The 15,063-nt window shown below is 39.1% G+C and overlaps 1 protein-coding gene across 2 annotated transcripts in view; it reads left to right on the plus strand.

Annotated features, from left to right (window-relative positions):
• Positions 1-15,063, plus strand: part of LOC106082815 (uncharacterized) — a 656,305-nt gene that overhangs the window by 586,605 nt on the left and 54,637 nt on the right. For both annotated transcript variants that reach the window (XM_059364021.1, XM_059364020.1), the window contains exons 7-8: positions 3,200-3,340; positions 10,754-10,878. In XM_059364021.1, the coding sequence (XP_059220004.1) occupies positions 3,200-3,340; positions 10,754-10,878 (266 nt within the window). The remainder of the gene's footprint in view (positions 1-3,199; positions 3,341-10,753; positions 10,879-15,063) is intronic.

Consider the following 15,063-nt stretch of genomic DNA (forward strand, 5'->3'; position numbering starts at 1 on the left):
TTCAGTGAACTGCCACCCCCCTTCGATATGCTGATTGCCAAGAAGAAATTCCGAGACATCATTAATGCAGCAGCCGCTCGCTTTATACCAGCCGAATACACCAAGTGCGGCCCAATTTCCCGACTCAGGCAATGGAACTCACAGACGAGTGTGATGGGATTCGTTGTATGGACCCCACTTACCCCAGAATCAGGGAGCCGAATTTGGAAATAAACAGGGTAGTCAACGAACATAAGCGGAATTTGTGGCTGGAACACTTGGAGCAACGTAATTTAGACACCGGTTTAGGCAAGCTGTGGTCTAGTGTTAAGTCACTCTCGAACCCCGGTAGACGGGATGACTGGACCTCATTCACTTTTGGCTGAGTAGCCATGACTGATCCGAAGAGATGCGCCGAGAGTGACAGGGCAAGAAGGTGAACCATTCGCCGCATCCGTGGTCTCCGAGCCATCACAATTTACTGTGGGCGAAGTTACGAATGTCATCAATGGCGCCAAATCATCCAAGGCGTTCGGCCCCGACTGAAGCTCTACATTGATGTTGAAGAATCTGGATTTACCTGGTGTTGAGTACCTTACTACTGTCCTCAATCTGTCTTTGAACACTCTTATAGTATCCGATGTCTGGAAAATGGGCAGAGTGATCCCGCTAATGAAGCCTGGAAAGGACACGAGTTTGGGGGAGTCGTACGGACCGATCTCCCTTCTCTCACCAGTGGCAAAGACGCTTGAGGCATTACTCCTCCCGAGCCTCGTAGGAGTATTTCCATTTGCCGAGTACAATCAGGGATTTCGAAGACTACATAGCACAACAACTGCTTTGCATGCCATCGCCGCACATAGTTGCCGTGGCTTCAATCAGCCCAGGCCATGTGATGGAACGGTCCTCTGGACCTATCGAAGGCATGAGGACATCGCCAACACGTCCCTCCAGCCAGGCCTGAAACGCTGGGTCGCGAATTATCTGTGTGGTCGCCAGTCATTTGTGGAATTTAGGGATAGGAAGTCGAAGCACCGTAGAGTGAAACAGGGAGTTTCCCAAGGTGGGGTGATATCGCCGACACTGTTTAACCTCTACCTATCCTCCATTCCACCCCCTCCAGACGGCATAGAGATCGTATAATATGCGAACGATTGTACGATCATGGCTTGAGGCATCCCACCCATTGATGACATCTGCGATAGTTTGAACGCCCATTTCAACGAACTTGCCTCATATTTCTGAAGATATCTGTCTCCAAATTTTCAGCCACATTGTACAAATACGCGTGAGGTGAATACTGAGCTGACTGTGATGGTCGTTGGAGAAATGATTCGTCTCATTTGACAGCTCTTACACATTCTCCCCACATGCCACAGCAATTTGTGATACAGTCAAAAGTAGAACAAGGTTCTCAAGTCACTTGCTGGCAGCACTTGGGGTGCAGACGAAGAAACCTTGTTGACCACGCACAGAGCAATTGGCCGGTCTGTGGTAAGTTATGCAGCGCCAGTGTGGTCTCGTCAGCTTTGTGACACGCAGTGGAATATTATTCAGATCTGTCAGAATGCCGCCCTCCGAACTGCGACGGGCTGTCTGCTCAGTTATCATGTGGACCACCTCCATCAGGAGACAAAGATCCTACCAGTGCGAAGACATAACTACATGCTGTCTAAGCAATACCTTATATATTATTAATATTCACCGCCCAGAAGCTTTAAGGTAATCTAGAGCGTGAGGTCCAGCGCTACAAGAGAGAACCTTTAGATCAAGCGGCATATCAAGCAGGTCTGGACAATATTCATGCAAACACGGTAGCAGATGCGGTAAAAGGTAATCTAGAGCGTGAGGTTCAGCGCTACAAGAAAGAACCTCTAGATCAAGCGGCATATCAAGCAGGTCTGGTCAACATTCATGCAAACACGGTAGCAGATGCGGTAAATGGCTACCGGGTGAATGTAGACCTTGGAGAACGACCGTCTCCCATTGCAAATGCAAATTGCAAATTTTGCCCATGATCATTCCACTAAGCAACAGGGGCAAACTTCTCACATATCAATGAGTGCAGTCCGATTCAAGTTTAAGCTCAATGATAAGTGGCCTCCTTTTTATAGCCGAGTCCGAACGGCGTGCCGACACCGCTTTGGAGAGAAGTTTTACATGGAATAGTACCTCACAAATGTTGTCAGCATTAAGAGGGGAAAATCACCGCTGCAAATTTTTTCTAATAGTCTCACCAGGATTCGAGCCCAGGCTTTCAGCGTCAAAGGCGGACATGCTAACTTCTGCGCTACGGTGGCCTCTTCCGTCTCCCATTGCACCTGAAGAAATAGACCTACCCCGGCAAACCAAAGTAGTTCTGGCTCAATTACGTTCCGGCAGATGTAGCCACCTCAACTCCTACAGGTCAAGGATTGATGCCGACGTGCACGATGGGACCAGGGACCGCACGATACACGTGCTGACTAGCCAGACCCACTCGACTCAGATCCCTTAGTCGCAGAGTTCTTGGGTCTTGATACTCAACAGAATCAAGCAGACGAAAGATAGAATAGAACAAACTGCAACAACAACAACGATATCTGTCGATCTCTTAGCGGCTTGAAACTTTGCACAGTTACTTCTTTTGAAGGTCGTTGAATATTACATAGGGTTTAGATATGAATAAAGCTCCCAAATAAAGTGACGCTTGAGACGCTAAAATGGATATAATGCTGATATAATGTTCCTAAATTACTTAGATCCTGCACTTAATGGAGTTAAATCTTTTTTTTAATATCTCTAAACCACTGTGCGTTACCAAAGTATTTTGTAGCGACAAAAATTGTTTTCCATTCGACCTAGGAATACAATTGCCATTGCATATTTGTTGTGTTTCCATTTTTCAAACTAGAAAATTGAAATGTTTTATTTACCCCCACCATGCCAGCAGGCTGTGGTGTTTCGACAACGGCCATACCGGAAAACGGAAATGAATAAAATTCACAGAGAATAAAAAAAAAACAAACAAAAAACGTTATTGAGATTTAAATCGGATTTGTTTTGTCACAAACTGCAATTTATTGTGTATTGCCGCTTATAGCAATGCTGGCACATATTGATTTTTTACAAAGCATTTTTCCCTCTTTGATTTGGAAAATTTGTCATGTTTAGAATGAAAACCCATTTTGGGCAACAAAAAAATATCCTACATTCTCCATTCTATTGTTTTTCTTTTCAGATTTTAACAATGATGGAAAACCGGACAATATCACTTTTATGATAAAACGCATTAAAGTCCATAACAATAATGCGGTCAAGGATCCCTCGTATCGCTTTCCTGGAAATTATGGTGTGGAGAAATTTTTGGAATTATTTTCGGGTAAGTTTTGTAGCTGAAAGAAAACTGTTTGAAGTATTAATTCATTGTGGAATGGTTTATAATTTTTCTACCTGTTTGGTTTGCCCTTAGTTAACGAAATGCATTAAAACGAGTTTCTATGGGGATTTTTTAATTCTCATAAAACTGCTTGTAGGACATCAAACTTTGTAGGCTAAGTTAGGTGCATGAGCAGTAGTAGTTTACTGAAGAGATGAGAGTAGTTTACTAGAAGTCTAGTTTTGGCCTATGGTGAAGTTTAGAAAGATTTTGAGAAAAAAGTGATACCTTCACTTGTGGTGATTTCGATTGAAATACACGAAAGAAAATTGTGCAAATATTGCCGCAAGAGCTTTAAGTGTTGCACTTTTCAGATTTTCAATCGAAGATGTTCATATTTGGAACTTAAAAAAAACATTAATGGAATAATTTTTGTTTGTTTCTCTTTCGAGACGAGCTGAGATGCAAATGGAAAAGGAAAGCCAAAGATAGCATCACACACCAACCACTATGGGACGCATTTCGTCTTTGGTTAGAAGACTTTTCAACCATATTAGGTGTGATGGCTTCAAGGGCCGTGCGTTGGTATGTTGTATTTGAATCGTATTAATAGCGAAAACACATCTATGATACAATTACCACATTAACCAAGCTCGACAACCCTGCTTATTAGCTGTAGTTTTTCCAATGCATATATTTTTGTGTAATGACAGACATTCTATCTGTATCAAATTACACTTCTTCCGTACTACACATGATTTTGTTCATCTGTTGGAAGTTGTATTGATGGCTTCGAACTTCCAACATATGATTGATCAAATAAAGCTTACGGCTATCCTTTTATTGCCAATTAAACTTAACCAACAGTCTTTTATTTCTCCTGTTTTCTATTTCTTTTGGTTTCTTTAGAGACGGGATTCTTAATTGCCACTCCTAATATTTACGTCTGACAGGTGCCAGTTCCATCTTTCTCGGGTTTGTCCTCAACCCACAAATCGTCGCCCAACTTAATAGTCTTTTAGAATGACATTTTCATGGTCTCACTAAGCGTCGACAGAGATTTGTTTAGGATGTCACTGTAGCTCAGTGGTAAGCATGTCCGCCATTGACGCTGAACGCCGACGAAAACATCAGCGATAGTTATTCCTTCCTATTTGCAATATTTGTGAGGCGGTTACCTTAGGCCATCGGCTTTAACTTGTATCGGAGAGGACTCATTGTGATGTATCCCCTTAATGGAAAATTGAAAGACTTTAACACGAGCGCTTCCGGAGATGTGAGGGTCAAGTGCCATTGCCAGTGTTGGATTCGAATTCCAGAAGTCGAATTCGACAAGAGGTGGTTATCCCCTCCTAACGCTGGCGAAATTTTTAGGGCGGTTAGATAATCGGCTTTAACTTGCATCAGAGAGCACTCATTGATATGAGACATGTATCGCCGCTATTCCTTAATGGAAAATTTTAACTATTTAACACGAGCGCCCTGGTAGCTGTGCTGGTCGAGCTCTCATTGCCAGTGTTGGATTCGAATTCCACAAGAGGCTCTGGACTTTCGCTTCTACAATGTACACACATTGTTTAAGTGTGTTGTGGGAATTGCGTTTATTGATATTTGCTTTAAATTTCTCGATGTCACAGTCAGGTGAAAAATCATTTCCACATACGAACCGAATTATTTCTGTAGAGCATGGTCACGTAAGCTGGCCAATCAATTACAAACGTTTATGAGTTCCTGGAAAGTCTAGTATTTCTGACGAACGAATGAATACACATGATAGAAATTGATGTCATTAGCAAGTGAGTGGACTGCATTCGTAGTATGATCCAACATCATTGAACATAAGAAAGAGAGTACCTGGGTACCGGGCCACAGAGATATCCCTGGGAATTGTAAAGCGGACGAGCTTGCGAGACTTTGGGTATGGCTTTAGCGACATGTAAGCTAAGTTTTCAGGACCAGCCCCGAAGTACAACGAAGAATAATAGACGGCAACAAAGAGGAAGCTGTGAGTATTCCAAAACTATGTGACCTAACCTAAAGTTGGAGTTGGAGAGGTATACCGCTTTGCTGTGATTGGCTTCAACAGATATCTCAGTCATTGTGTCCGTCATGACAGGTCACTATCTAATCGTTAAATATGCTGACAGACTGAAAGTTGCCAGCAATGACTTTTGCAGAAGCTGTGAGGACATCAAAGAAAAAGAAACTATAGAACACCTTCTGTGTGTGGGTCCCGCACTAGCACTTTAGGTTCTCATTTCTTCTGATTCAGCGGATGTGAACATTCGCAAGTAAATGGGCTTTTAAAAGCGATCTACAATAGATAGTTCAACGGTAGGAATTAGAAGGCATCTTCCTTCCTCTGTTCCTGTGGTATCACAATGCACGAAAACGCCTAAGTGAGTCTGATGGCAGACTGCCACTTAAACCTAACCTATATGTTGGTTTGCAAAGAGTGCCTATCAAAGACAAATTTGTACTCTGGGTTGTTGAGATTCGAAATAAATTGTTGCAGGAAAATTAACAACTTTCGTAGTTGTTTTTTTCAACCAAAGTTGTTGTTTTTCAAAATTATTTTTATTTTTGATTTCAGGATACATTTTTATGCCCTCCACCATTGGTTTGGAGGTTACCGTAGCGCAGAGGTTAGCATGTCCGCCTATGACGCTGAACCGTGGTGTTCCCCTCCTAATGCTGGCAACATTTTTGAAATACTATGCCATGTAAAAACTTCTCTCCAAAGAGGTGTCGCACTGCGGAGGCCCCTTATCATTGAGCTTAATCTTGAATCGGATGGTGCTCATTAATATGTGAGAAGTTTGCCGTGTTCATTAATGGAATGTTCATGGGCAAATTTGCATTACCATTGGATGGGGGTATACTAATTCCATCATTCTATTTGTAACTCATCGACGTATTGATCAGAGACCCTAGAAAATCGATATGTTTTGAATCTTCTTGACATTCAAAGTCGATTCGGCCATATCCATCTGTTTGTCTGTCCAAAGCTTTTTTACATTCGAAGGGGATAAAGCTAGACACTTGCAGATATACTTTTTATATATTGTATTCAGGTTGGTCTATAGGTCCTATATAAATATGAAATTCGTAACTAGAAAAAAAACTTTTTGAGTGGTTTTCAGCTGTTTTTAATTTTAATAAATTGAGACACTTATTACTGTGCAGCAGTACTTATTGAGTTATATCATCATAAAGAAAATTATTTCGGTAGGCTAGAGGATGCGTGCAAGACTACCAAACGTGAGATCATGAGTTCAATCCTCTGCGGCACCAAAATTATTAAAATTTGTTTTTAAGCGTTATAGTAGAGAGAGTGACGTGAATTTGGTCTATAGGCCCTTTATAAGTTGATCTTTCGATTTAGTTTCTTGAGCCTTATTCGATTTGGCTGAACTTTTCAACGTGGTGCTTTGTTTTGATATCTATTTTAACAGTCAAGACAAAACCGATCTCCTTTTTAAAAGAAAAATTGAGTGGCTGCTAAATAAGATTCATCTCGACCGATCGAAACTCACTTTTGCTCATGCATTATTATTTAAATTTCTTGAATTGTGCCCTTTTTTCTTAAAGACCCAAGACTAAGTTGATTGAAAGATTCATAAAATCAATCAATTCGGTTCTGTTTGCATATAGGGCTGTTTCTTGGTTCATTTGCCTTAAAACATAACAACCAAGGTGATAAGTTTTAAATTTAAACTTGGTATGCTTTAAAAAAACAAATACACACTTCCAAAATCCACCTCAAACCAAAATCAAGGTGAACAGTATGAATGTCCTTCGCTGGTGCATAATAAAATACACACACACACACACAGTTACTCACACAACCATTCTCTTCATTTGTCATTTAAATGCAAGCATCCGTGAAATGTTGTTGCAGTTGTTAAGCGCATGGATGCACATTAAAACATTGCTGCAACGACTCTTTGCCGATTCTCCCGCCTTCGCCCAAAATGAGCGTGCGGATAAAACAATTCAATTCAATAGGTAGTGGGGCAACCATTATGGCTGTGTTGGTTGACTCAGTCCCTGGCCAACAAACTGTCGATGGATAATGTCAAGTACACTGTGAAAATCATTACCACTTCCGAATTAGTTTGTCGCACTTGTGTGGCTTTTGAAAACATATATTTTGGTTTTCCACAAATCTAGTTTATTATTTGGGCATGCCAATGTCTACATAGAGGACCAAGTCATAATCAACAGAACACCCAACAAATGATGGTTTCACCATAGTGGCAATGAATGTTTTTTCCGTTCAGAATTTCTAGCATGATCCAAAAGTTTTGCGGTACGTGTGCTCTTAAATTAACGCGCAAATACCACATGAATTTTAAATTATATGGCATATGATATGGTGGCAATAATAACTTTTTTTTTCGGTTTTAATGCCCTGTGTTATATGCTGGGGGCCATAAGCCATCATTTGACAATGGACATATTTTATTTAAAATCTTTTTTACACACAAAAATAAATTAAAACTACATTTGCGTTATGTGGTAGTAGTAGTAGTAGTGGTATTCTTCATTTCATAATTTAAAAATCACAAAGTTCGTTGCAATATATGTAAATTAAGTTTTGAAATAAACACAAGCAAAAAGGCATTAAGTTCGGCCGGGCCGAACTTGGGATACCCACCACCTTGAGGATATATGTAAACCGCCTTTTGTCACAATCCGATGAAAAATGCATAACTTAAGCTCCTAAATTCGACACGGACATTGATTTCAGCGAAATCGGGTAAAAATAAAGCTTTTATGGGCGTCAGACCCTTTATCGGGAGATCGGTCTATATGGCAGCTATATCTAAATATAGTCCGATCAGAACCATACTCAGCGAAATTGGGCAATAAATAAAGCTTCTATGGGCTTCAAACCCTTTATCGGCAGATCGGTCTTTATGGCAGCTATATCTAAATATAGTCAGATCTGAACTATATTTGGGTGAGATGTTGATAGGCCTAAAACTACTCACTGTTTTACATTTCAGCGAAATTGGATAAAAAATAAAGTTTTTATGGGCTTCAGACACTTTATCGGGATATCAGTTTATATGGCAGCTATATTTTAATATAGTCCTATCTGAATCATAAAGGGTGATTTTTTTGAGGTTAGGATTTTCATGCATTAGTATTTGACAGATCACGTGGGATTTCAGACATGGTGTCAAAGAGAAAGATGCTCAGTATGCTTCGACATTTCATCATGAATAGACTTACTAACGAGCAACGCTTGCAAATCATTGAATTTTATTACCAAAATCAGTGTTCGGTTCGAAATGTGTTCAAATTTTGACAAATTTTGTTCAGCGATGAGGCTCATTTCTGGTTGAATGGCTACGTAAATAAGCAAAATTGCCGCATTTGGAGTGAAAATGCACTGTTTGGTGTGGTTTGTACGCTGGTGGAATCATTGGACCGTATTTTTTCAAAGATGCTGTTGGACGCAACGTTACGGTGAATGAACACATTTCGAACCGAACACTGATTTTGGTAATAAAATTCAATGATTTTCAAGCGTTGCTCGTTAGTAAGTCTATTCATGATGAAATGTCAAAGCATACTGAGCATCTTTCTCTTTGACACCATGTCTGAAATCCCACGTGATCTGTCAAATACTAATGCATGAAAATCCTAACCTCAAAAAAATCACCCTTTACTTAGGTCAGATGTCGGGAAGCATAAAATAGCCCACTGTTTCAAATTTCAGCGAAATCGGTTAAAAAATAAAGCTTTTATGGGCTTCAGACCCTCAATCGGCAGATCGGTCTATATGGCAGCTATATCTAAATATAGTTCGATCCGAACCATATTTAGGTTCGAAGTTGAGAGGTCTGAAACTACTCACTATTTCAAATTTCAGCGAAATCGGTTTACAAATAAAGCTTTTATGGGCTTGAGACCCTTTATCGGCAGATTGGCCTATATGGCAGCTATATCTAAATATAGTCCGATCAGAACCATACCTAAGTCAGATGTCGGAAGGTTTAAAATAGCCCACTATTTAAAATTTCTGCGAAATCGGTTAAAAAACAAAGCTTTTATGGGCTTCAGACCCTTTATCGGCAGATCGGTCTATATGGCAGCTATATCTAAATATCGTCCGTTCTGAACTATATTTGGGTCAGATGTCGGAAGGCCAAAAACTACTAACTCTTTCAAATTTCAGCAAAATCGGATGAAAAATTAAGTTTTTATGGGCATTAGACCCTTTATCGGAAAATCGGTCTTTATCCAAATAGGGTCGATTTGACCCGTTCAAGAACGTAACCAGCGTTCATCAAGAAGACGTATCTCTGCCAAATTTCAGCCCAATATCTCAACTTTTGAAGGCTGTAGAGTGATTACAACAGACGGACGGACAGGCGGATAGGCGGACACACGGACATCGTTAAATCGTCTTAGAATTTTACAACGATCCGAAATACAATATATATACTTTGTGGAGTCGAAAATTGATTTCGATGTGTTGCAAACGGAATGACGAAATGATTATACCCCCTATCCTACGATGGTGGGTATAATATGATTAGCATATTGATATTGCTTATGGCAATGGCCTACTATTCAAATATTATATTTCTGTGAATGCGAAGATATGTTTCTTTTTCAAAGAAAATGTATTTAAAAGTTACTGAAATCTTAATTAATCATACGTATAGATCGTATAACATTGTTTACATATATTAATTTAAAATAAAAAAACATTCTAGTTTCAAATTCATTTCATATTAACAAAAATATTTACTTGCTTTGTAAAGCAATAATAAACTTGAAGCAATCATTGTTGTGTCTATGTGTGTGTGTGTGTGTGTTTGGCCTTCATCAAAGCTAGACTCCTTTATGCACATTTACATACCCATTAAGCTTTATAATTTAAAAATCATGGCAATATTAAAACGAAATAATAACAATGACAATTTCAGTTTTAAATATTTATGGTGGTATTCATTATGAGAGACAGAAGGTGTACACTCCCAATAAATGTTCATGGCCATGGCAAAGAATGCCTTTGAATGGTCATCATATGCATACAACTCACACACGCATACTTATGTATGTCATGTGCACTTATGTGCTTAAGCAGATATTTAAAACTCATTTGTGTGTGGGACGTAGTCGTGTGCGTGTGCGTGTGTATTTTCATTAAACACCTTAAATTCTACTATAAATCCCTTAAATGTCTCTCTTACATTTCATGTCATTGGCCACTTACGATTGGCTTTTTATGCTGTCTATCCTTGAGGGATTTTATGTTATTCGCAGCTTACTTCCTTTCGGTTGCTCCATTTCTTCTTCCTCTTCGTTTGTTTGTTTACTTATGTGCATATCTAAGTATGTGTTTATGTTCAATTTCGATGCCCTTATGTTTTATGTCTTATGTGTTTTTTGCAGAGGAGGATTATGATGCTTTCTGTTTGGCTTACATGTTCACCTATCGGGACTTTGAAATGGGCACACTGGGTCTGGCCTGGACAGGAGATTTGAAAAATGCTGGTGGAGTTTGTGAAAAAAATGGGGTAAGTAAGAGTTTCCTTCAGCAACCATTAGCCGAGGAAAAAACGCCATGAGAATTGGCTAAAACAATGGCTCTCCAGGTACTAAATTTTAATAATGCTACTTGTAAATAAATAATGCTGGAAGAGCGTATGAAGAACAGTCCATCAGTAATAAAACAAAAATTTTGAGAATAAGAATAAAAAGAATATCATAGTCAAGGTCTCAGTTATTATATTTCTAATATTTTATTTTATTTGCGATTTCATATGCCTGTGGACATGTTTAAGTTAAAACAAGTAAAAGCGTGCTAAGTTCGGCCGGGCTGAATCTTATATACCCTCCACCATGGATCGCTTTTGTCGAGCTCTTTTCCCGGTATCTCTTTTTAGGCAAACAAAGGATAAAAGAAAAGAATTGCTTTGTTAATGGAACTGTATCAAGTTATGGTTCATTTCCGACCATAATTGAATTGAATATTGGAGACCATAGTAAAAGTCATTGTGTAAAATTTCAGCCAAATCTAGTAAGAATTGGGCCCTTTAGGGGCTGAAGAAGTAAAATAGGGGGATCGGTTTATAGGGAAGCTGTATCAGGCTATAAACTGATTCAGACCATGTTCGACACGTATCTTAAGGGTCATGAGAAAAGGCGTTGTACAAAATTTCAGCCAAATCGGATAATAATTGCGCCCTCCAGTGGCTCAAAAAGTCACGACCCCAGATCGGTTTATATGGCAGCTATATCAGGTTAAGGACCGTTTTGAACCATACTTAGCACAGTTGTTGAAAATCATAGCAAAACACCTCTTGCAAGGAATTACAAATAGAATGACGAAATAAGTGTACCCCTATTCTATGATGGAGGGTATAAAAATATTCAGTATTCGTAAATATAGGTGGCCACTGGTGATTGTACCTCATACGTTCATTAGAGTGTCCCAAAAAAACAAACATTATTTTTATCAAAACGCATACCCTCCATTTGTTTCCCCTTGGTCCCAATAGATAAAATACGAAATATTATGGCAGTCGGTCAAAATTAACCCGTGCCGGTAGTATCCCTTATGCAAAAAAAAAACAAACATATCCTTTATACAATAGCGTTGGGCAGTCCAACTCCAATATAATAGTGAAATATTTTGTAGCATACTTTCAGGGTCAACGGCACATTTCATATACTAACTAGAGGTGGCAAAATATCGATGGTAAAATCGATATTTTATATTGAAGATTAATATCAATTGAGATTTTTGCCATCGATACCAGTGATGCCAACACTTTACCAACAAAAAGCGTAATAAAAATTGTTGAAAGGGAAAAAAGAGTAAAATTTTCTTGGTTTTTTGAAAAATTTTGCAAGTAAGTGTATATTTCCAGGAAAAAATTTGCTATTATAGGATTATTCTTGAATAAGTAAAAAAACGAGAAGAAAATCACGAGTGAACGTTTTCGTTTGGCTCTAGACGGTATCTTTTCAGGTTTTTGGTAACCTAAAAGCATCAAATCAAGTGCATAGTATTGGCAATAATATTGGCAATGTAAAATTGAAAAAAAACAATCCTATCCTGAATTCATCTCGATTATAATACCCTTTCTCAATCGTCCTGAAGTTTTGCACTATGATTTCTGTAATGTCCTCAACACCTGAACCAATCTTTTAGTTTCTGCCAACAAAGAGAAACCATGCAAAGATTTTAACATGGTCTGGCCGAAATTATCACATTTGTACTCGTTGACATAGTTCCTTTTGTTTAAATTTTATTAGTAATAAAAGTTAACTAGCAATAGAAATGTATAGCGTCTTCTCTTTTTTTTTTCTTTTAAAATATAAGGAATAGGAAAATAAGATTGTATCGATAATATCGATATTTTCTTTTAATATCGAAAATATTGATTGCTGCTATTAAAGATAGTTTACCAGCTCTAATAGTCAATGTTCCATAATATATGCAGGGTCAAAAATACTTAGGATTTTTCTAAGAGACTATGGCCACATTTCAACAAAACCCAATAGGAATAATTCTATGAGCTCGGTCCCAAAAATAGCCTGCTTAATAAAGAAAAGGACAACAAGTTTTAGAATACTTATTTTTTCCATTTCGCAACATTATCTTTTTAAGTTCGATAAATTTTTTCCATCGATTTTCGATAGCTTCAATATCCTGTTTGTAGCAAGAACTGTCTCCTTAAAAAATCATCAACCGCAACTCCCACCTCTTCATTACAGGCAAATCCGAGGTAGCTAATTCTGGGGAATACAGTTCTTGCAAAAGCAATTCGAACATCAGTTCATAGATATTTGCCACCAATCAATTTTAAGCTCAACGATAAGCACTGTAGATCATCTGAGTGTCTATTCGATGAGTGCTAACCAATGGTCCACTCATGCGAAACCATTCCGTTTTATTATCCTCACAAATTAGGAGAGTTCCCAGACGAACATGTGCTAGATCAACGAGATCGGAGAAAACCCGGCTCCCTAAGATGGAAGCCTGCGCCTACGCAGTTCCGAACATGAGAAGAGGAAGTGCTCGATCTTTTCCTCCTGCTTATCATGACAGCTTCAGCAGTAATCATTATGGGGAATTCCCATCTGCGTAGCCTTTGGGCCAATCGCACAGTGCCCGGTTATTGCTCCTCTAATAGTACTTAGCGATCTCTTATCAAAAGCCAGTAGTTCCTTCGTACTCCTCCATTCAAAGGTAGGGCAGAGTGTCCTGGCAGTTCGCCATGCATGAAAAGACTCCCACCTCGCCACCGTCTAGGCATTTGCCACCGCCTTGGCACTTGCCACCGCCTTGGCACTTGCCACTGCCTTGGCACTTGCCTCCGCCTTGGAACTTACCACCATCTCTATTATTTTCAGTAGTTCGACAAGTGACACATTTGATAGTCCAGCGATTGGTTTGTTGCCAGTGGCAGAACCATTCCTGATATATTCGCCCGTCTTCTTGTTTCCAGGAATATAATCCTGTCCGGGATCCTCAGCTAGAACTATATCGTGATCCCGAAGTCTATTTAGGTGTTCCAAACATTCCACCACGCACTTCGACCTCAATGTTCTTGAACCCAAGGCCTTGAGGGTCGCCATATTGTCCACATTAATCCGTAAATCCCTTCCCAGAATATCTTTTGAGGCGCCATTATGGCTTTATGTCAGAACTCCACCTAAAAGACCGTACATTCGTCTGGCAGTCTCACTGACATACTGATATTAAGTGTCTCGGAGTATACCCCCCATCCTGTACCTGACTCCACTTTGGGGACATCTGTGAAGACCAAGGTGTCATTCTCTTCAAACATACGGGAAGATCCCTTCTCGAATCCGTCTCAGTCCCAGGTAATCTGAATCTCTCTCCAGAGCGGGAGACTCTCTCTGTGTCACAGTGGCCTCACTAACACCAGGCGTTTATTTTCATCCATGGGCGTGGATTTTCATGTTCGGCCTGCGCCAATTAAGCGCTTTTTTGTTTGTATTTTGGACTTCAAGAAGAATAACCTTGAAAATCACTAAGAAGTAGAAGGCAATGTTGACACATGAAGAAATGTTAAACAACAGAAGGGATTAGCTTTTGGTAGCCAAATTAAACCTCCTCAGTCCAATTGTGGATTTAATTGCAAGGCTACAAAATAACATTGTATGAACTGCAGGTCCAACAGAAGGGAGGTTAGGGCGCAACACTATTGTACTGGTGACTCGCCCTGCCCGGTATTAAACTTCTACACAGGGATGTTTTACCTGTGATCAAATCCATTTGTTATCTGGCAATTTCTTTTGACTAATCATTAAAAAAAAACATAATTACTTGTGATGTTCATTCCCTTAGTCAAATTAGCTCAACTCCCTCCCCCTTTGGGAGAAACAATAATGGCAATGAAAAAACGTCTCGAAAGAGAAACAAACAAAAATTGTAAAATTTAATGATCTTCGCCCTAACAGGCAAAAAAAACTTGAAAAGTATTTAAAATTACGAATACAAATCGTGATGTCACTCATACCTCTAATTGGACATTGAAAAAGTTTACTTCAAATAATAAAACAACAAAAATTCAATGAAATCAAAATCCTTTGAAAAAATATTTAAAAAATTGCAATTTTACAATTTAAGGAAAAATCACTTAAAGTAGAATATAATGGATAATTTTTGCCAACTCCTACAACCAAAATAAAATTCGTTCCAAGAAATTTTTTGCTTTAAAAGTAAA

The sequence above is a fragment of the Stomoxys calcitrans genome, chromosome 2, assembly GCF_963082655.1.
Source record: "Stomoxys calcitrans chromosome 2, idStoCalc2.1, whole genome shotgun sequence".
NCBI classification, from domain to species: domain Eukaryota; kingdom Metazoa; phylum Arthropoda; class Insecta; order Diptera; family Muscidae; genus Stomoxys; species Stomoxys calcitrans.